This window comes from Tenrec ecaudatus, chromosome 4 (assembly GCF_050624435.1).
Source record: "Tenrec ecaudatus isolate mTenEca1 chromosome 4, mTenEca1.hap1, whole genome shotgun sequence".
In the NCBI taxonomy this organism is placed as follows: Eukaryota; Metazoa; Chordata; class Mammalia; order Afrosoricida; family Tenrecidae; genus Tenrec; species Tenrec ecaudatus.
The window spans coordinates 14,088,948-14,112,885 of NC_134533.1; the positions used below are offsets into that span (position 1 = coordinate 14,088,948).

General features: G+C 48.6%; 1 protein-coding gene across 1 annotated transcript in view; it reads right to left on the reverse strand.

The window, feature by feature from the left end:
• The window catches only part of STX3 (syntaxin 3), a 52,679-nt gene that overhangs the window by 15,307 nt on the left and 13,434 nt on the right, over positions 1-23,938 (reverse strand). The window contains exons 2-3 of the mRNA XM_075545661.1: positions 14,603-14,686; positions 1,625-1,724 (exon numbers count right to left, since the gene is read on the reverse strand). Coding sequence (XP_075401776.1) covers positions 1,625-1,724; positions 14,603-14,686 — 184 coding nt within the window. The remainder of the gene's footprint in view (positions 1-1,624; positions 1,725-14,602; positions 14,687-23,938) is intronic.

Below are 23,938 nucleotides of genomic sequence, written 5' to 3' on the forward strand. Positions count from 1 at the left end.
ACCAAGGACTCGAATTTCGGGAGTGAATGGTGGGGACAGGGTGGGAGGGGGGTACTGGAGGTGATTGTGATCACAGGGCTCATTTTGAGGGCAATTTGACTATGGGGTAGGGTGGGGTGGGGGGAATGCTCTGGGGCTGATGGGATGGCAGTTATGCAGTTCTCCTTGATATGACTGAACTATTGAATTGTATGATATGTGAATTGTATGCTGGAGGGGGGTGGATGTTGAAAGTGCAGCTTCATTTCTTCTTGCTGTGCATAGCAACAGGAGAGAGGAAAGAGGTAAGCTGCAGGAAGAAATGGTAAACAAAAACCAAACTAGCCCTGGGTGCTACAGGAAATTCAACCTCTCCAAATATCCTAGCGTATTTGCAAAGCATTATGAAATGAGGAGATCCACTGAGGGGGATCATGTCCTAGAAAGAAAGCCAAGCAGTGCACCTTTGACATCTTGCTTGGAAATCTTACCAGGCATGCTGGTAATAGTTACTAAGGAGAGACCGGGAACAGACTCTCCCAAGGTAGGATTACTATGCCAACACCTCAATTTCAGTTCTGTGGTGCTGATTTCAGACTTGTAGCTGCCAAAACTATGAGAGAATGGATTTCTTTTGGTTTAAAAAAAGACACAGACACAGCCTTCAAGGTGTCCAGGACCTAGTGGAGGCCAAGAGAAACATAACTCAGCAAACTGAATGCACAGTGTTGAGTACGGTAGGCATTCTGGTCACATCATGCAGATTAAGGTAGGCACAGCCTGCATGGATCTGGAAAGGCTTCTGGAACCATGCCAGACGGGGAGGGTGCCATGGGTCACCAAAAGAGTTAACCAGGTAGAGAAGGACTCTTGGAGGGGCATCTCAGAGAGAAAGAACCACCTGTAAATGACAGGAAGGCGTGAGCAGTGTTTGCAGACTGTCTGGAGCTTCCTCTGGTTCAAGGCACATAAAGAAGAGGGACAGAATGGCCGGAGACAAGGATGAAGGAAGAGGCAGGAATGTGGCCAAGACAGATCTCCAATGAGCCACTAAATGTCTCCACTTCAATCTTGGGGTAAGAGGAAGCACGGAAGAAATTTAAGAATGAAATAACAAGATCCAAATTGAAACCCATCATAAACAAACCTCAAATACAGCCCTTTCCCCTATTCTGAAAGTGTGGGACAATCAGGAGAAAAATCAAATACAAAGCTTGCCTCTGTGGGCACCTGTGGAGCCTAGGGGTGGCAGGGATTGCCATTTTGGAGCACCTTGCTGGAAAATGGGACTTGACTTGGGTCCGGACGGGTGGAGAGGATTTGGAAAGGGACTGGAAAACATATGTCAGGCAGAGCAAGTCAGCAAATGAAAAGGCAAGCTCGCTTGGCTCACATGAAAAGCAGGAAGGGCCTGTGCTAGTCACGAGGGAGGTGGAGGGAGTTTCATCTAAATGGTTCCTGTGGAGCTGCCGTGGGGCTAGGCAGGGTGAGCTCAGATAAGATAAAGACATGGAGATGTCCCGATGTGTACACCAGGGAGATAGAACATGTACACACCCCTTCTGCTCACAGAGGGAAGGGGACCTGACAGGCTCAGCCCCAGCACAAAGTCACTGTGGGTGACTTGCTCCCACCAGCCACTCACTTGGCTCGGGAATGGGTGCCGAGAGGATGACGCTGTAGAGTTTCTTCGCCTCCTCCACATGCTCTGAGATCTTGTCAATGTTGAGCCGGGTTCCCTCAATCTGCAATCAGAAAGGGAATAACCTTCGTCATCACAGAGGACAGGTATGCCCAAGCCTGAGATGAAAGCTAAGGGAGCTCTCACGCTCTCGATTTACAGAAGAACAGAATGAACGTGTCTTGCGCTGCCCAGGAGCATCCTTCTCGAGGTCACGTAAGCACTGATCTCAGCAGGGCAGCCACTAGAAATCCATCCGTGTTGCTCCCTGACAGGAATATAGGTGGCACCCTTGAATGGGAGCCTCCGGGCCAAGAGCCAGGGAAGTCCAGGAAGAATACTCCAGAGAAAGAGAGGGCCGGAGCAATGAGCCACCTCAGGGCACAGCGAGAGCTTCTCTCAGGCATACATTCTGGAGAAGGCCTTTGACTCGCAGATTGCCTCTGAAAATCAGCCCCCAGAGCCCAAGCCACAGACTAGCTCTGCGTATCCTGAGGTTCCTGCGATAGAAGGTAGGTCTCATCCTCAGATGGACAGCACCACCAGACGCTGATGTAGGGGGACTAAGTCCAGAAAGAAGGAAGCCCATCTCCCTCTTCAAAGGCACCCGTGGCACATGGTCCAGCCCATGGAGGAGAGATTCACCACCCAGGGTGCTTCCCCATTGTACATCCAGAATAAGCGGTATGCCAACCCTGACACAACCGATAGACATATCCAGTTCAATACTCCATACTGTCAAGTCACACACCCTAGACTCACGGGAACCCCACAGACAACAGAGCAAAACAAGGCGTGGTCCTGTGTTATCTCTAAGCTGCATGGGGGACCGGACTGCTGGGATCTGTAGAACCTTCTCTGGCTGATTTTCAGAAGTAGATGACAAGCCGTTGAGGTCTGGTGAAACCTGCTCTCCATCAGTAACAGTATGCAAGCTTCCACTGACAGACAGGCGCTGGCTGGGCTTGAGGTGCCTTGGTCGAGAATTGAACCTGGGTCTCCCACATTGGAAGTTGAGAATTCCACCCCTTCCCCAAACATCAACGAGTAGGACCTTAACATCTGAGATACAACAAAAACATTTCTTGACATCTAGCTCCCAGCATCCCTTTCTTCCAATGAATGGTTCATCTATTTTACATGCCTGATTGTAACTCTCCAAATGCAGAGAAAGTAGGTGAAAGAAAACAGGTTCGTCTAGGCCCAAGCAGTATTTTCTGCCACTGAAGCAGCAGATCTCCCCAACCATAACTATACTGATGTCCGTGTGCCAACATTGGCAACTCCAGTCCCTTGTTTAAAGATCAAAAACACAACATCAACTTATCAATATCATCAGCGTGTAAATAAGCATTCAAGTATACCCCCAAATATTTTGAATCATTTTTAACAGGCTGCAAAACAACCTTCACGTATGTTATCTGTGAAGTTAGATGATTTTATGACACGTTGAAGATAATATGATAGTGTACGGGTGGAATCCAACCTCAACCAAGTCATGGCCTGATGACGCCTCCTTAGGAATGTGGCCTTCTAAAAAGGAGAGGGCCGAGAGGGAAACTGGGAACCTCCTTCTCTCCCTGCCTGCTAAACTTCTGTCTGCATCAAGGGGCAGCCACATGCGCCTGGCCGAAAGCTGTTGGCACTCTGCCATGTTCCCGTTGACCTTAGATCCATGGGAATTTGCACCCCATCAGCTTAGGAACAGGATCTAGCTTCCTGTTCCCCTTTCTGCATCACCGACACGTAGCTTCCGGAGTCTGAAGCGGGATTTTGAACTGGCATTGGACTTATGGACTTGATTTGGATTGGGCTGGGACGCCTTCTTGATACATATTACTTGGATTTGTTGCTCTAGCCCACCCAGCCTCACACATTTCCTTACATGTTGATGCCTGGTAGAAATCCAGGGTGCGGTAAGCACCATCCATCAGAAGAGGTAACTGAAGATTAACATGAGGTCTTGTGCCACATAGCTGGTGGACTCTCGAGTCCCCCAAGTGGAATGCTCTTTCCAATGAACTGACACTTCACTTGTTCACTTCTCTGTAACGGTCTCACTTTCAGCAGACTCTTACACTTATCCAGGTTAGCATCTCTGAATGCGGGCTGTCTCTTGAGGCAACCAATCCAGAAACCGGCCACTGACTAGCCCAGAACTGGTCACCGTGCCCTTCTTCCCTTCCTCCTCTCACCAAACACTGGCTCCTCTTACAACTCACAATATGGCACTACATCACGCCTTGTTTCCGTTTCCTTGCACTCTTGTATAACATAAAGGCGGGGAGGGGAGACTCTCTCTAGTAAAACGCACTATTTTTGAGTTCACAAGGCCTTAGACTTCCGCGTGTCTGATGTCTAGAAAATCACTTCCAGAGTAGTATCTCATAAACTGAAGAACATCATGGCCCAAAGTTTGGTCACTGATCAAAAGACAGCAGGAGGAGGATGCTAGGATGAGATTGGTGGGCCTCAAGCTCATAGTCACTGTGGGCATTTAGAGATCAGATCCAAAAACCTACTGTCATCGTGTATTCTGCTCATAGCCCATGAAAGGTTTCCAGGGCTCTAACTCTTCATAGGAGTAGCCTTTGGAGAGTCTGAACTGCCAGCGTTAGAGTTAGCAGTCCAACACTTCCTCAACAGCACCATCATGTCCAGGGCCGTGGAGAATTGGCTCCTGGGTGCTCCATCTTCATTCTGCTACAGGCCTTTTTAAGCCCAGAAACTGTTACTCTCACCCTTCTCTGGCCAGTATAGCAGCTCTTTCTCCTCTGTCATGATCCTCACTATTTGGGGATGAACATTAATGAACTTCACAGAAGGGTAAACACAGCTCACTGAACAATCAGGGAGCTTTATCATCAGGGAACCCTTTTCATCCTAAGGACTTCAAGACGGGCCACTGGTCAACCACAGAACTTTCCTCCTTGAACTCTGCGTGTGTCTTTGTTTTTTCTTGGAAGTGCTGGTTTCACCAAAGGTGACTTCCAGGCGTTTCCTGCTGGCAGGTACATGTGATTTCCTTTTGCATATTTGCCAGATAACTATAGAATCTTGGGTAGGGGGACCTAGTAAGGAAATCTATACAAGTTGAGCAAAAAAAACCAAACCCACAATGGCTGTGTGTCTGTCTAAGGTCTGTTGTGTGAGGTATACTGACATAATTCTACACAATATATACTGAAGAACTAACAAGGAATCAGACATGTGTGAGCTCTTTAAGGCCTTTCCCATCACGATCTGCTTAGACAAGAGAACCCTGAGGCTCACAGTGGTAGAAGAGCTCGTCCACGGCCAAGCTGTAGCGTCAGGCACAGCCAAAGCTGGAACCCAGGCCGCTATTAGATGCCAGACTCCACCCAAAAGCAGGTAGAGGTCCAAGAACTGCCTGTATCTTCTCTCCTACGTTGCAGCATATTCACCCTGCATCAGGTGAACGTGCATCTCTGACTCGCTTTTTTTTTGTCTGTGAAATTGCTCCAGTCACCTTTCACAGATACGATGTACGAGGAGGCATCAAAAAGTCCATGGGAGGAAACATTTAATTAAACAATAGAATTTTTCCACAATTTTTCCATCTAAGCCCCTTGGTACTCTATTTCTGTGTTTTCTAACCAAAGGAGCTCTTATGGGTGACCCGATCCACAAGTTGCTGGTTTGTTTGTTTAAAATCACCATGCTAATACACTCCCAATGCCTGCTTAATGTACATTATTTTTAATGGACTTTAAAATAGTTGGTCAGTAATGTGCGAGAATCCAGATAGTACAGGGTTTAAGATCGCAAGTGGAGTCCAAAATATTGGGTTCAAACTTTGGTTTCACAACTTAGTAGCTTTCGACCTTGAACAAGCCACCTACCCTTTCAAAGCTGAAGGTCTCGTCTACAAAATGGGGGTTAGCCTAATTCCCATTTCACAGAGTTTTCTATGAGGATGAAATGAAATAATGCATGCCAGGTGCTAAACACAAATTACATGTTCAATAGGGAGCATACAATGCTCGAGTATTCTAAACACAAACATCATCGACAGTGACGGCCCATGTATCTTATTCCAGGACTGAGCTCTTACACACGTCTCATTGAATCCTCACAACAACGCAAATGGAGTAACAAAACTCTCCGTGGGGAAAGCAGCAGCCAGCCGAGGAATGAGGGCAGCGAGTCAACCACTCAAGCTGGGTGTCTACCTCCGGGCACCAGTGATAATTAGCACATTATACTAATGATAGTCATCTACCTAAGAGGCATGACCTCTTCCCTCTGTACCTAATTAGCCAGTAGAATCTAATTAGTCAATGGAAAGCAGAGAAAGTACTAAGGAAAAAACCCTGTCCACTCTGAGAATTAATCTCCATGCCCCACCCCCAAACTCTCAAGTACTTTGACTCTATGCAGGCATCTTCACTCACTGAGTGCATCTTTACGTACTGAAAACGTATTGTGGGCAACCCCTTTGAGGCAAGGGTGGGGAACGTCTTGCCACTGGGTTGTAAAAGGCCCTCAAAACCATCACGACCAGTTAACATCATACACATCTCACCAAAGAGAAGCACCGTGGCCATCACAGTAGGATGAGTTCATTAAAGGCTTGACCACAAATCCTGGACCCTTCCTCGCACTGAAGGCGAGGTCAATGTCCTGCTCTCTTGACTTTGGTGGGCTTCGAAGTGAGGGCCTGTACCACTTCCACAGCAGCAGAAACACTGGCTCTTGGAGTCCTGGGCGTCCATGAAGGAAGCCCAATGACCCTAAGTCTGTCATGCTGTAAGAATCCCAAGCCACACAAAAGTCAGCATAGCCACTCTAGCTGACACACTCTTCCAAGCCTCATTTGAGAACCCCCCAACCCAGGCACCAAGTACCTGAGTAAAGAGTTCGCCACTGCGTTCTGGACTTCTGCTGTCCCAGCCTTCCTGGTTGAAGGCCCAGAAACTAGAACAGAGATAGTCCAACCCCGCTGTGCTCTTTCTGAATTCCTGATCCCCACAGTCTGTCAGCGTAAGGAAACGCTTCTTGCACACCACTGAGTGCTGGGGTGCTTTGTTACACAGCGATAACGCTCCATCCTAAGGGGAAAGCTAGGAGAAACTACAGAGCTGTTGACCTAGAGCCCCTCCACCTGTGAGTCACTGCACTGCTCTAAGTCGGTACCCTCCTGATACCAAATACTTCTACAGCGTCACTGCCTGAGCCACACTGTTCAAAAGCAGCCCGCGGTGATCCTCCCTGCTACTGCCCGGCCTGCAGATACAGGACAGAGCACTCCTCTTTTTCCCCGGGGCCAGTGCATGCGTCAACATGCTGGTCTCCCTATGCCCGGCCTTGCCCATTCCCACCTCCACAAACTCCTTCCTAACTTCACATCCCCACTTTGTAGTCATCATAGCTCGAGCAGGCAACAAAATCATCTGGAAGACATTCTTGAAGTTGAGAGGGCTGAGCCTTCCAGTTCCTTCGGCATCAGGCAAGTGCTAGACTCTCTGCGAGGATTCTGACACCTAAGTCTGGTACAAACAACCAAAGAAGCCCTCCCTCACTCCTTCTCCCTTCCTCCAGGCAGAATGTAATATGCCCTCCTCCACCCCTCCCCCCCAGCACCTTGCATGTATTTCTATTAGCAGATAACATTGAAATGTGCCTATTACCCTCACTGATGTGAAAGGTGGACGGTCAGCGGTTAGGGGCCTTGTCAGCACACAGCACCCCATGCCCAGCCCGACGCCCTGTCTGGAAGATAGTAAGGCCTGGGTGTTTGCATGGATGGGTGGGTGGGTGGGTGGATGGATACAGAACAATAGACTCCTGATCTTTCTGCTTTCTATAGCAGGCCTGCTTCTTCTGAATCTCTGATCCCTCTACCAGGCGAGCCAACAGAACCAGGAAGAAATGTAAACTACAGCAAACAATACAAAGCTCTGGGGTTTATCATTGACCAGCTTCTTTCTGGTCTGATCAGCCCAGGTGACCTAAACACCCAATGGCCAATTCTTCTCTCCAGCCAAGGAGACGTTCAAGAAACCACTTGAACAGTACAGCGCAAAGTGCCTTTGAGCACACCCTGGTCCTATGACGCCGTCGTCTGCACCTTGCACCTTGCCGAGCAAAGGTCACAAGAGGACGCCTCTGAGAACCAGCTGGGATTCACACGATTAGTCCTCTGGCAAATAACCTAGGGTGACCTGCTGGAACCTGTCCAATCAGCGTATTTTACCCCAAGAGTGCCTCCCCAGGAGGTCAACCAGGTTAGAGAATGCAAGGTGGCCTTGGCATGACACCCATCAGCTGGTTGGAATGTACTTCATCTCACTTCCAAGAATCTTTCCAGGTCACGTTCCAAAAAATAAACACTGTGCTCAACTTAAGTCACCCAAAAAAAAAATACTTGGAGATGCAAAGGTGACAGGAACTGACATCTACTGAAGTCACCCTTGACTTTACAACAAGCTCTGTCGGCTGCACCCAGACACTTTCTCACGTGACACAACAACCACCAGTTGTGGTAAAGTCCATTCCAAGTTAGAGGAAGCCCGTGTGCTTCAGAATAGAACTGCATTCCAACAGCTGACCTCTCAGAAGACCACCATGCCCATCTTCTGAGACACCTCTCAAGCCAAAAAGTCACACTCACTGCCATCAAGTTGATGCCGACACATGGCAATCCTATAGGACAGGTAGAACTGCCCTCATTGAGCTTCCGAGGCTGTACCTCTTTTAAGGTATCAGGGAGTCGTGTCTTCTTCCCATAGAGTGGCTGGTGGTTTCGAAGTGCTGACCTTGTAGTTAGGAGCCGGCGAGGGCGGCTCTGCAAGGTAGACTTAAACCACCGGCCTTTCTGCTAGAAGCCAAATGCTTGCCCGCTTGTGTTACACAGGGACTCCCTCTGTTTACATTACTATTACTATTTTAGAAGTACCTGGAGTTTAAAGTACTTATACAACTGGTATGGATTATGTCTCCCAGGAATATGTGTTGTAATTCCCCACCTCTATGTCTGTGATTTAAGGAGCCCTGGTGACATAACAGTCTATACAACAAGCAACTAACCACAAGGTCAATAGTTCCAGTCCATTGTTGAGGGCAGATTTTATGTCAACTTGCACCTGTGTGAAAGTGTAGGGGTAGGGGCCAATCTGTCAAGTCACAGCTTGAGGATGCCTGCTTGGAGGCAAGGCCTTTGTATGAGAGACAGTGAAAACTTCTCTCTCTTTTGCCTTTAGCCTTCCCCTTTGCCTGCTTCTAGGGGTGGCCCATGTGGGCTGCTGACCTGGAGAGCTAGCTGCTGGCACTTTGCCAAGTTCCCATCGACCGGGCCCTGGATCCATGTGACTGCATGCACTTGTCTGTGCTCTCCCTGCTTCACCTTTCTGCATCGTTGGCCTGCAGCTGTGTGAGTCTCAATGGACCCCAGCTAGCACTGGACCCAGAGACGTGAGTTGGACTGGGCAGGGATGCCTTCCTGTAAAAGCACCTCTTGATCAAGTTCTTTCTTATGCATCTATGAGAGTAACTGCTTTTGTTTCTCTGGACAACCCAGCCTAAGAAACCCACCATCCAGCACTCCGTGAGAGAAAGATGGCCCTGTCTGGTCCCAGAAAGACTTGAAAATCTCAGAGAGCCCAAGGGGCAGTTCTAGTCGAGTCTATAGAATCACTAAGCGTTTGTTTCTATGCCTGTGATTATACAAGAGGTATGCCCCTCCCCGCCCCCAACCAAAATAAAGGATGCTCATTTGTTTTGTTTTTTTATGTGAGGGGAATAGTGCACTTAGAGATTGTTCCACCAGGTCATATTGTTAATCAAGCTTTCTATTTAAAGGTTCAGAAAAGATAGCATAACTGGGTGCAGCAAAAAAAGGTCTGGTTTGTGGTAGACAGGGGACTGGTTTTGCGACAATGCACCTGCTCAAGCAGCTATCTCAGTCAGCATGCCTCTCTTGCCCCATGCACCTTACTCACCTGATCTCACTCTGTGCAACTTCTTTTTGTTTCCTCGAATGAAGAGAGACATGAAAGGACAGTGGTCTAACGACGTGGAAGAAGTGATTAAAAAAAAAAAGAAGTGAAGGAAAAAAATGAGGGCGGTGCTGTCAGCCATCCAAACAGATGAGTTCCAAAAATGTTTCCAAGAATGGACAAATGTATTAAGTGTAATGGAGAGTACTTTGAAGGTGATAAGGTTGTTTTGTAAAAAATAACCAAATACATAGATTTGAAATTTTTCAGGTTTTTTGGGGTACCCCTCTTAATCTGATTTGGTAATGGGGTTGCCTTTGTCATGTTAATGAAGCAGGATTGGTACAAAGTGTATCCATCTCTTTCGAGATATTAGATTAACATGCCACCAGAGCAGAGATGGGGGAAGAGAGAGGCTAAACTTGTGAGATGACCCAGGAAGAAAGGCTCAAGGAGACAAGGGTCTTCCTCCAAAGCCCACGGAGAAAGAAAGCCTGCCCCAAAAGCTGGCACCCTGAATTCAGATGCTCACCCTCCTGCTTGTAAGAAAATGAAGTGTTTTGTTTTAAACCACCCACTTTTGATGTTACAGCAACACTAGAAAATTAAGTTCAAAGTCACATCACTGGAGAGGGGCAGGGGTGAGATTTAGACCCCAGTCAGTAGGGTGTCAAAGCCTGCACTCTCATTCTCTGTACACCTCCTACTTGCTTCTCCTCTACCCTCCACTTCCCTCCTTTAAGTCCAGGTTGACTAGAGAAAGAAATTCGCAGACATGCATAGGTGTGTAATAGAGAACTTTATATTAAAGAGTAATTATACATTAAGAAAATATTCCAGCCCAGTCCAGATCAAGTCCCTAACTCCGATATTAACCCATATGTCCTATAGCAGTCTATAAGTCCCTCTTCAGACTCAGGCAACACGTGCAATGATGCCAAATGCTGGAAGATCACAGGCCAGTGGGTAGAAAGTCTTGTGGATCCAGTGACAGTGGAAGCATCTCAGCACTGGCGTGGGTCTCCACATGGCTCCTCCAGCTCCAGGGCTATGGCTCCATCAGTGTAGCTCCATGTGGCTTGTCAACAGGAATGTGTAGCAGAAAGAGTATGTCTGGCCTCCAGTGAGCTATTTATCTCCATTGCACCTCCAAATGAGGTCATTAAGCTGCGACCTGATTGACAGGTTAAAACTCCACCCCTTCACTTTTAATAGTCTCAAATTGATACCAGATTATTTAACTGCCACACATTTCTCTCTATTCTCAGATGAGAAAAAAAGTAAGCATACCAACTGTCATAGGGTTGATGATGACTCACAGCAACCCTCTAAGACAGGGTAGAACTGCCCCCTGTGAATTTCAGAGCCTGTAACTCTTTGCAGGAATAGAAAGTCCTATCTTTCCTCCACAGAGCGGCAGGTGGCTTCAAACTTCTGGCCTTGTTGTTAGCAGCCCAACAAGTAACCACTATGCCACCAGAGTTCCTCTGGTGAGAAGAGAAAGAATGAGAGCCGTTTACCTGACCCCATGCTAAACCCTTTGTGAGGACCATCTCCTAAATCCACAACAAATCTGAGATGGGGAGATTCTTCACCCCATTTCTCAGAGGACCCCATTGAGATTTAAAGAGGTGCTGGGTGCACACATGATCACACAGTTAGCAAGCACCAGATGTGGAATTTTATTTTCTGCTCCTCATGCTGTGTCCTTCTCAACCCCAAACCCGGTGGGGTAACTCTGTGCTCTAAGTGACAGCAAAGCACGCAACAGGGAGAAAACGTTCAGAAAGGAAATCACCCCAGAGGTCCTGGGGAGCGCCCAGAGTCCTCTCGGAAAACAAATCACCCGGCATTTTTCTGCTCAGACCCCACTCACCCACATAGGCTGTCACGCAGTCCTTTCAGAGAGCCTTGAGTAATGAGTACTACCCCCACCCCCAGCCCCCACCCCCAGGAAACCAGCTCAATCGGGTGAAACCAAACCAGACCAGCTGTCTCCAAGTGACCCCTCGTGTTGCAAAAGAGAATGGTGCTCCCTGGGCTGCTCCTCCCCCACGACCTTTCCAAAGCAGACTCTTCGGAGGCACCTCTGGTGGGTTCAAACCACCACATTTCAGCCACGGGCCAGACTGTCAGCCCTCTGTGCCCCCGGGGCTCCTCCCACAAGTCAGGCAGCTTGCTCTCCAGTGGTTGAGCATGGGCCAAAGCTTCGGTGTGGGTTCTGCTTTGGGTTTGGGTTTCCGTTTCAGCGGGGAGGGGAGGGCCTCCTTCGTGGGGCACATATGATGGGGCTTCAAAACATCCGTGGAAAATGCCTTGAGAATGATTGGGGCAGGGAATGTATGGATGTGCTTTATACAATTGATGTATGTATATGTATGGATTGTGATAAGAGTTGTACGAGTCCCTAATAAAATGTAAAAAAAAGAAAAGAGGAGAAAAAAATGATTAGGGCAAAGACTGTACAGATGTGCTTTATACAATTGATGTATGTATATGTATGGACTGTGATAAGAATTGTATGAGCCCCAATAAATTGTTAAAAAAAAATCCGTGGAAAAATTAAGTTCAAAGATAATGAGCTTTTTCCTCAAACTTTTCAAAGCCCCCTCGCCTATGCCAGCGGCTACACTGGATGGTTTTGAAGGATGGTGTTGCTGAAGAATCTGGAAGGTGCCGAGGCTGCCAAAAGAACAAACAAATCTGTCTTGGAAGAAGGACCGCCAGAAGGCTCCTTAGAGGCAAGGATGGCGGGACTTCATCTCACGAATTTCAGAGACCGGCCCTGGAGAAGAACGTCATGCTTCGTAAAACAGCGAGGCAGTGAGTGAGGTGGATGAAAACAGCGGCTGCAGCAATGAGCTCACACATACGAGCAATTATGAGGCTGACGCACGACCATGCAGCGTTTTGTCTGCTTGTGCATGGGGATCGCTATGAGTCAGAAGCCACCCCACAGCACCTACCACCACCACATCATGAATGCTTTGTAAACATGTTCCCATGTAAACCGCTTAGTAACCTGGGTGGTGGTGGGTGTCATCAAGTTGATCTTGACTCATGGCAACCCCCCAGGAGTCAGAGGAGAGCTGCTCTACAGGATCTCTGAAGTGGATCTCCAGGTCTCTCCAAGGCACAAACCTCCCGGCTCCTAGTTCCACACATACCTGTCCACGCCACCCAAGGACTCTCAAAGGCTCTCTTAAGGGGTAATTAAGTTCAACCCCAATTTACAGATAAGAAACCCAAGGCTCAGCAGGTAAAAGAACATGCACAAAATAAACTACAACAGAAGCAGGGCTTCTATTGGGCTCCTAAGCACTAAGTCAGCAGTTCAAAACCAGCATCCACTGCACAGAAGAAAGACAAGGCTTGCTACTCTCCTGTAAAGTTTCTGCCCCACAGGGACAGGTCTACCCTGTCCTATAGGGCTGCTATGAGAATGAAGTGACTTGATAGCAGTGAGTTATCGGCTCCAAGCCTGTGTTTCTGTCCATAATACAACTTTCCCTTCACAAGCTTTCCACCAGCCATGGCCCAAAGACCACCTTCAAAATCAGAGTGCATCAGCCTGCAGACAAGGCAGAGCCATGCTTGCCTCCTCAGAACCTTACAAAGTAAGCTGGTGCTTTCTTGGTTTCTCAGTTACCACTCAAATTAAGTCCAAAGAGCTGTAGACATTTCTATAAATTTCTATCACAGGTTTAAAGTTGCAAGGATTTTATATACATTCAAGGCCATGAATCACCGGCTGGTTCTGCATTGAAATTACTCACTTTAAGCAAGAAAGGTTATCATTAAAACGGTGTCAAATAGCATCGGATTTTAAAAGCCTTTCTCTAATTACATATAATTTACTCTCTGCTGACTTTTAAAATAAGATTAAAAATCCAAATCCACCCTAGTAAAGATTGAATAGAATCACCTTATGAACTTCATGGTCCAGCCATTCCACCCTAGCTAAAGATTGACTTTCCTCTGCTACCTTTGAAAAATATGAGCTTTTAATGTGTTACTAGGGAGTGCTGGTAGTGTCATGGGTTACAGTGTAGGACCAGCAATGTCAAAGTCAGCAATTCAAACCCACCAGCCACAACAAGGGAGAAAGACAAGTCTTCCTGCTCCCGTAAGAGTTACAGTCTTAGACACGCACAGGGACAGTTCCACCCTGTCCTTGGAGGCTGCTAACTTTACGATCAGCCATTGGTACCCACCAACTGCTCAACAGGAAACAGACAAGGCTCACTACTCCCTTAAAGACTTAGAGTCGCTTGGAAACCCACAGGGCAGTTCTACTGTACCCTGTATAAGTACCCTATGAGTCTGTGGTACTTACATAACCTTGTGTCAACTTGAAGTTATAAGAATGAAGGAGTGGGCTATGATAGTTAGTTTTTTTGTGTGTGCCAACATTGCTCCCGTAAAAACATATGGGCAGAGTTTAGCCTGTCATTCAGGCTGCAACTTGATTGGACGGCGACTGAGATACATGGTTCTCTGAGGCTGGCCTCTCTCTTTCTCCCTAGAGGTGGGCCACACTCTCAGCTTTCACCATCCTATTGACAAGCCACGTGGTGCCACATGGAGACCAGTGAGAGTCCTGGAGATACTTCCACCATAACTGGATCCACAAGGCTTTGCGCCCACCAGCCTGTGATCTGCCTGTATTTTACATCATTGCATGTGCTGCGTGAGTTTGAAAGGGATTTATGAACTAGCATCGGACTTATGGACTAATATTGGACTTGGGGGGCTTGATCTGATCTGGGCTGGTATGTTTTCTTAGTATATATTTACTCTTTAATATAAGGCTCTTTTTTGTACATATATGAGTGTCACTGGAATTGTTTCTCCAGTCAACCTGGCTTACTACAGAGTCATAGTACACTCATTGGCAGCATTTGCTCTTGTTGTTGTTGGCTTAAAGGAGCATATATTTCCTTATGCACACTTGGGGACTCACACACACAGAAAGGTCACCTACCTCAGAAAAGAACTCATCCATGAAAGCCGTGTTGTCAATAGCAATCTCAACCTCATCGGCATCATCATCCTGTGTCAGCTGCTTCTGAAAGAGCCCAAAAAGGAGCCTGATGAGAATAAAAACTTCATCACGGATCATAGGCATGATAAATAGCCAACACCGCACATATCCATGAACTTCCAGGAGCCATCTTACGCACCGAATCTCCGTGCAGACCCAGAACAACACTACCAGGTGCCCAGAGTCTGCTGCCCCACTGGTCTTCATTTCAGGCCCAGCTCTTCCACGGTGTAGCATGTAAATGGAAATGCAGGGGCAAGCGACTAACTGTGGGGTGTCTTGGCTTCCTCATCCATAAAGTGCAAGGGTACCACTCCCTCCCCCACAGGGTTGATGGAGGAGGAAAGGAGATAACAGAGAGCAAACGCTGCAGTCAGCACAGCTGGCACTCGGGACCGCTCGGTCAAGGCGAGGTGGATGGATTCGTGGGTGTTGCACGTGTTTGAGAAGCAGGCACACCTGTGAAAGGAAACCTGCCAGAGAAAGGAAGCTCACCTTGTTTCCAGGAAAGGGGGCCGCAGAAAGCGCTAAGACTAAATACACCCTGTCGAAGGCAGAAAGCGGGAGCTCTGGGGAAAGAGGGCAGTCTCCTGGAGGTCCAGCTCCCGAGGGGTCCACTGAAGTCACTGAAGTTGAGGAACCCACACCATAAAGGGTATTGGGTTAATAGTTAATAACTTGGCTGAAGTCACACGGCCAGGAGGTGGGGGTGGGAAGACCTGGCCCCTGGAACCCATGTTCCTAGCCCCTTTTCTGACCTGTTGAAATGTGTGGCCCACCCACCAGGCATCTATGTAGCCCCAGCTCCAAAACCTGGCAGCAGAAGCCGAGATCTTCCTGTTTTCAGGCCAGGTTTTCCGGTTTCCTCCCGCCAGGGAAAGGGGCCTACGTGCTGCTTGCCGTCAGAGAGCTAATGTTTGTAAGGAAGTAGACGCTTCCTCCCCGTCCCCCTCCACCTCCCACCCCCCACACACAGCTACCAACAACCTCTGGGGACCCTAGCTTTCTTAAGCTCACCCCATTCCTCTGCAAGGTCAAACATGGAGAGGAGGCGCCTCCAGGACGTACTTCCACATTCTGCTAGAAACTTCTCTATCCAGGCTGCACTACACATTATCGATCTCTGAGCACATAGGGGAGATGACTGGCTGGAGCTGGGATGCGTACAGTGCCCAACTTCTGCTTCTTATCGACCTACAGGGATCGGCGGCCTCCGAAGCCTACGACTTGCCTTTCTCGCACTCAGAACTCTGGAGGTGCGGACACCCCCAGGGGCCTCTTTCCTTCACACCCTCCAAGCCTCCCGCCCTGAAGTGGGGCTTTCAATCAGTCCCAAAGGGTTCTGTCTTGACCCGCAGAAACAAAGACAGTGTAGGGGTTGCATAGCAACCCAATCTCTTGCTCAGATTTCGACTCAGGCATGAAACAGGCGTGTGAAAGTTGAACACTGAATAAGGAAGATCGAAGAAGAATGGGTACATTTGAACTGTTTGCACTACCCTGGAAGCGAAGAAGATTGAAATAGCATGGTCTGCTAAGGACAAACAGCGTGCTCCTCTCCTTAGAGGCAAGGACAGCAAGACTCTGTCTTGCATATTTTGGACACATTGTCAGGAGAGACCAGTCCCCGAGAAGGAGTTCGTACTTGGTAAAGTGGAGGGGCGGTGAAAAGAGGAAGGCCCTCAGTGAGATGGATGGACAGTGGCTCGGTTACAGGGACAATTGTAAGGGTGGTCCAGGGCTGTCCAGTGTTTCCTTTTGTTGTGCATATGGTCACTATGGGCCGGGACTCAATGACACCTAACAACGACAGGAAACAGAAAGAGGTGTCCACTCAAAGACGGCAGCCACCACCTTCAAAACAGCACAGTCAGCCACTGATGCCTGCTTCCTACTCCAATCAAAACCCAGCACTCAAGAAATGTGATATGCAGCACTTGTTACTGCTGGCCATGACTGAGCCACAGCTAGTCAGAGGCACTGTCCCAGCTGATAGCAGAAGATGCAGTTGTTTTAAATGCTATAGAAAGAGGGGGGGGCGCAGCTCTCCAACCCGTTGAGGGGATCCTTTTTTTAATCATTTTATTGGGGGTTCGTACAACTCATCACAATCCATCCATCCATCCATTGTGTCAAGCACATTTGTACCTTTGTTGCCATCCATCATCATTCCCAAAACATTTTCTTTCTACTTGAGCCCTCCCTCCCCCACCTTCCCTCCCTCACAAACCCTTGATAATTTATAAAATATTATTTTTTCCATGTCTTACACTGTCCGATGTCTCTCCCTTCACGTATTTTTCTGTTGTTCGTCCCCCGGGGAGGGGGTTCTATGTAGATCCTTGTGATTGGTTCCCCCTTTCTCCCCTACCTTCCCCTTACCCTCCTGGCATCTCTACTCTCATTATTGGTCCTGAGGGGTTTATATGTCCTGGATTTCCTGTGTTGCTAGCTCTGATCTGTACATCCTCTGGTCTAGCTGGATTTGTAAGGTAAAATTGGGATCATGATAGTTGGGGGAGACTGAGGGGGTGGGGGAGGAAGCATTATAGAACTAGAGAAAAGTTGTATGATTCATTGATGCTATACTGCACCCTGACTGGCTCATCACCTCCCTGTGACCCTTCTGTAAGGAGATGTCCAGTTGCCTACCTTGGGTCCCCACTCCGAACTCCCCCTCATTCAAAATGATATTATTTTTTGTTCTTTGATGCCTGATACCTGATCCCATCGACACCTCATGACCACACAGACTGGTGTGCTTCTTCCATTGGGCTTTGTTGCTTCTGAGCTCCATGACTGTTTGTTTACTTTCAAACCTTTGAAACTCCAAACACTGTCTTTTAATAGCCGGCCACCATCAGCTTTCTTCACCACATTTGCTTTTGTACCCACTTTTTCCTCAGCAATCGTGTTGGGAAGGTGAGCATCATGGAATGCCAGTTTAAAAGAACAAAGTGTTCTTGCATTGAGAGAGTACTTGAGTGGAGGCTCAATGTCCATCTGCTACCTTATACTAAACCTATAAATATACACACATAGATCTATTTCCCCATTGTCATATATAAATACATTTATATATGCACATGCCTATATTTAGACCTCTATAAATGCCCTTTGCCTCCTAGCTCTTTCCTCTATTTCACTGAGGAAATTCTTTTGGCTGGCTTGCGACCCAGCATCTCATCCTCTAGAACAGTGGTTCTCAACCTGTGGGTCGTGACCCCTTTGGGGGGTGGAATGACCCTTTCACAGGGGTCCCCAGATTCATAACAGTAGCAAAATAACAGTGATGAAGTAGCAATGAAAATAATGCTATGGTTGGGGGGGTCACCACCACATGAGGAACCGTATGAAAGCTCACGGCATTCAGAAGGTTGAGAGCCGCTGCACTACATTCTCTGATGGTCTGGGCCCTTCAGCATCCCAGGCTTAGACGCTTAGTCACTGGGCTGAAATGAGGATACTGCTATAACCTTTGAGATCAGATGCATTGCAGTAGGTAAATCTGCAGCACAGGACCTCGTTTAAGAGTCGAAAAGGTTACTTTGGGGATTAAGGTCACTTGGCCCAAACCAGGGTATTTTCAATCAGCTCATATGCAGGTAAAAGTTGGACACAGAATAAGGAAAACCAAAGATGGGGAGGGGGAAATGCTTTTGAACTATGGTTTGGTGAAGAATAACAAAAAGTACTACAGACCAACCAAAGAAGCAACAGGTCTGTCTTGGAAGAAGCGCAGCCAGAATGCTGAGGACGGTGACACTTCGTTTCATGTACTTTGGACGAGTTATCAGGAGAGCCCAGTCCCTGGAGCAGACATCGTGTTTGGTAACGTGGAGGGGCCGTGAACGAGAGGCAGGTACTCAGCAAGATAGATCGATACCGTGGCGGCAATAAGGGCTCAAATATAAGAATGACTGAGCTGGCGCAGGGCTGGGTTGGGCACCAGGCTGTTATGATCCAGAATGGACTCGATAGCACCGAACAATAACAGATACAGCCTTCACAATTGTTTGCACACATGGCTGCTAAGCGAAAAGCTGGCAGTCCAAACCCACCCAGAGGAGCTGCAGAACAAAGGTCTGGCGCCCTTGTCCTGTAGAATCACAACCCCCGACCCTATAGAGCGGCTCTGCTCTACTCTGACCCAGGGAAGGTCGCCACCCCCGAGAACCGGGGCTGACGCAACCCCAGTCAGTCTTGTTTTAGGGGTGCGGAATGGTTAGGTCACAGCCTCCCAGGTCATCTTCCCCAGACTCAGAACTGTTCATGTCCCTTTGCCACTTAATTCTCTGACAAGTCACCTCCGAGGATTGACAGGCTGGTGGCTGTCATCTACTCATGGAATCAAAGAGGACTTGGGGACCGACTGTGAGATTGCAGCCACGGAAACCTGACAGCGCGCACGGGATTGCCGTGAGTCAGCGTCGCCTCAGCTGGCAACAGGTATGGCTGTTTGCTTGGGCTTTTGTGTTTGTTTGTCTAAGTATCTTGAGAAGGGGAAAGAAACTAGAGGAATGTTAGAAATGAGCACACCCATAGGCAGAGCCCATCATCAAATCCTTTCACTGAATCATGGGGAAACCAAGGTTCAAGACACGTCAAGAATTACAGACCCTGCTGGGGACACAAGCCAGGTCTCTTGATCCTAGCTGCCCGTGAGGCGTTGCCCCCATCAGGACATGCTGTTTCAGAAACATGTGAAGTAACAACGGCTACAGCAATGGCGCTTTGATCAGAGCAGAAAGTTCACGGAGGATCTATGGCCAGGGGCTTCCCCAGAGGGAGACCTGGCAGATTCCAGCACCAGGATCTCCTGGCATGGATGGCAAGAGGCCCAAGGGAGCCAAGGGCAGAGAAGACACACAAAGCCCGTTAGTCACAGCCCACATGACTGATTACAGCAAGAGAACTTCAGCATCTTTATCTGCAAATCAAGGCATGTGGTAATAGCAACATTGCAGCAGCTGCAATATCAGCGACCATTAAAAAGAAGTACTTTGAGAACTGCACGCCTGGCCACCCACTTCCTCCCCTCCTAACCTCGTCCACAAGGGTCTGGGTGGGGAGGGTCGCCATTGACTTAGACACCCTTGGCTGGGGGCCCAGTGTTTTCAGGAACTTAGACCTCAACCTCAAGCATCTTTAATCAGCACTTCCAGACACAGTGCTCGGCACCTCTCTCAGCCCTGCCTTCTCTATGACTCTTAGTCTACTTGACATCTGTGACCAGCCACTCATCAGCTGACTCTGACTCACAGTGACCCCATGCTGTGTCCAAGTAGACCGGTGCTGGCGTTTCAATTGCTGGTGTTTCTTCCAAAAATAAGTCTCCAGGCCTTTCCTCCTTGACACCTTTGTGTGTAGAGGCCGAGCTATAACCTTTATGGTTAGCGGCTGAGTGGGTTAACTGTTGGCACTAGCCTGGAGGCAGACCCTCCTTAATTAGTTTGTCTAATTCACAGAGCGATTTGCCACCCCATATAGGGCTCCTCAAAACTCAAAACCAAGTTCACAGCCATTGAATCTGATTCTGACTCATGGCAACCCTATGAGTCAGGGTAGGCCTGCCCTGTGGGTAACTGTTTACATGACTAGACAGCCTCATCTTTGTACTCGGTGATAATTAGCCCCAGTATTGCTCTAGCCCTCCTTAGTGCAGTTCAGGGCGTTGTAAGTTATCCGAGGTTCTCCACTAACTTGCTGAGCCAGGGCCCAAGCTCAGACCATCCAGCCTAAGCCCTTGCTTAGTCCATCACTGCCCCCGGGAAGAAAGGCTATCACAGAGTGGCCAAGGGCCCCAGGGAGCAGCAGCCCCCCCTGAGAAAGCACCTGGGCTGGCAAAGAGGAGCCCAGGGCACTGGGGACACACATAGCGTTGGTTCTCTCACAACGTAAGCAGCTTAGCTTCCCAAGGCAGCTTTGTGGAGCTCTAGGATACCTCAAACGCATCTCAGGAAACACTCACCCATGGAGGTTGGGCGCCAAGCAAGTGGGGCTCTTGGCCACCCACCACCACAATGGCAAACTGCCCGGCTCCACACGTTTATCTGCTGGATGCACTAGAGCCCCACAGATGATGTTAAGAAAGAGCTCGCACTGCTTAGAGACCGTGAACTCTGAAAAGCCAGTGAAGCAGATGAGGGGATGCCCTTGGCCTCTCTCCTGGCCAGCTCAAAACACGCTGCACATGTTTACATCTTCAGGACAAGGACAAATCAAAGCCACATGGCAGAAGGACAGGGAGGGGAAAGAAAACGCCACCCCAAGGAAGCAGGGCTTCATTCCCCAGCTCCCTGACTCCCAGCCAGACCCCAAGGACACAGAGGGCCTGGGGACAAGACAGAAAGTCCACGTGTTCCGGGAAGGTGGGGTAACACAGAGGGGAACAGCCCCAGGATGGCCTCCAGAGGGACATCTGGTCCCTGACTTCCCTCCGCAGGGTATTAAAGGATTGAGAGCTGGCTGCCTTCCAGCGACAGCAGCCCTCCTGGCTACCGCTGGCCAGCACTCGCCCTCGTGCTGGCACCCACATCCAAGCACCTCTCTGTTCGCAGGCTTGCGTGGTCAAACCCTGGTTTTTCCACCAAGAAGCATGATCTGCTTTTTCTCTTCCTTGCTGCCCACATCCTGCCCACTCCCCACCCACTGGGGCTGAGGGTCTGTGGACTCCCAAGCCAAACACTTTGAGGGCTCTGTACACACACTGCCCAACATCTGGTTTTTCCAGTCCCTCCTACTGGACTTCGGGAGCCAGAGTCAGCTCCCCACGGGCACTCCGTGCACTCTTCCCCATTTCAAGAGTCCCTTCTCTGCCACCCATGCTGCTTTCTCTGCCAGTGAAACTCTTCCTTGGGGAGCCCTTCCCCTTTCTGGAACTGCAGGTTCCCCACCCCCTTCCTTCGGATTAACCCAGAGGAAAGGACGAGAAGGGACACCTTGGGGTGACTGCACACTGTGCTTTCAAGATGTTTTCTGTGAGCCACTCCATGAGGAGAGATCAGCCCTGTCTGAAAGATGAAGCTCAGAATACACTCATTATCAGAGCCACCCAGGGCCAGTGAGCAAGTGGGTGGACAACTGGCCAAGAGAGCAGGCGGGCCTTGGTGATTATGCAACCTACCACAACAATCATGATAAAAATGCAAGAAAGAGAGACAGAGAGTTGTTACTAGCCCGCACACATTCATATATATATATATTCACATCAAGTCTAAGAGGGTGATGTGTGACTCACCCCATCACAGAGGAACCAACAGTAACTTAATTTCATTAAAATTAAGTCATTGCTGGGACATAAATCCAGCATGGACATAATCCTGGAGCCCCTACTCTTAAATTCTACACTTTTTGAAGATATCCTTCCTACTCTGACTTGGAAGCACACGTGTGTGCACACACACACACAGTTGTCATAGAATCCACTTTGGTGTTTCCAATGCCTGCCACCTTTTTCCAGCTCTGCTTCCATCTAGAAGCACCACGGAGATCCATTCAGCCTCAGAGCAACACGCAGGCCTCCAACCAACAGCTGGAAGTGCTGTGCTGACCAGGAAATGGAACCCCAGTGGTTTGCCCTAACCATGACATTGTCAACGTTGGACATCAAATAAGAAAGACCAACGAAGAATCGATGTTTGGACACATGCGCTGATGAAGAACGTTAAAAGTACCCTGGGCTGATAAAAGAACAAACAGACCTGTCTTGGAAGCAGTACAGCCAGAGGCAAGGACGGCAAGACTTCACCTCACATAATTTAGACACGTCATTGGGAAAGCCCGTCTCTGGAGAAGGCCATCATGCTTGGGAAAGTAGAGGGCCAGTGCGAAAGAGGATGGCTCTCGCAATGGATGGGCACAGTGCCTAGAACAATGGCCTCAGACCTAAGCCCAAGTGTAAGGCTGGTGCAGGAACGAGCAGGTTGTGTTCCGTTGTACACAGGGTCACCGAGTCGGCGTTCAGCAGACTGCACCTAACAAGAACAGCACTGCTCTGTGTCATCAGAGCCGCTCTTGAGGGCTCCTAGTTGGGAACCTTTACAAATGGGGTTCGTGGGCAACTCATAAGCCTCCTAAAAACCAAAGGCCTGGCCAAAGCTGAGTTAGGAGACGTCTTACTGATATCCAAAACTCCCTTTGGAAGCCTTTGGGCAGTGGTTCTCAATCTTCCTAATGCCACGACCCTTTCATACGGTTCCTCATGTGGTGGTGACCCCCCCCCCCCAACCATAGCATTAATTTCATTGCTACTTCATCACTGTCATTTTGCTACTATTATGAAACGGGCAACCCCTGCAAAAGGGTCATTTGAAACCCCCCCCCCCAAAGGAGTCACGACTCACGGGTTGAGAACCGCTGCTCTGGGGAATCCCCTCTGACCATGGACCAGAGATGGGAAAAGCCTTATTATCAGAGTGCGCTGCGGAGTCATTGCATTGCAGTGAGGTCAAAAAGGGACCCCTTGTCATCTTCCTCTTGACCTGATGTCTAATTGCTCCACTCTTTCATCGTTTCTGCTTCGTTGCCTATGGAGCTGTTTTCTTTGTTGCATGGTGCCATGGTGGCCAGGCCGTTTGCATCCTGTCTTGATTTGGTATGCTTTCTATATGGTACATATTCACCACCTGGATGAATAGGCAGGGCGAGGGAGGCCGGCAGAAAATGAGGAGCTACAAAAGAGCATGAGGAAGAAGCCCTGTCCTGGGACTGCGTGTGCAGACGGTTGCCCAACTGTTCTGAATGTGCCTGAACTACTGAAGCGTATTCTATGCAAATTGTGTGTCAGTGAAACTGTTCAAAATAAACTGATTTTTTAAAAGTGTTCAATTCCCATCTGAATGTTAGGTTTTCATTTCTGCTTTTCTAAAGCAACCATTTAGTCTGCCAACATTTTATTGCTTGAAGAGCGAGCAGAAAGACAAGGTTCAAGATTTCTAACTTGGAGAACCTTGGGACCAGCTACCATGTTTGTACAGCTGCCCCCAGAGAAGACACCTTGGTCAGTGAGAGGGCAAGAGAGGAACTGATACTAATAAAGGAAGGCAGCGCCTGTGAATAACTATGTAGCGCAGATAAGAATGTATCCAGTGTTAGCTCACATCCTGACTCCCACTCTTTATTCCCTGGGATTTTCCATTGTGATTCTAGCCAGCCCTCTGTAAGTTTGTAACAAAGGTCGAGACTGGGATGTCCCTATAAGAGGACAGGGTAAAATTGTAACAGAAAATCAACCCGACAAAATGCTTTGTTAAACAACTCTGCAGAGATAACCAC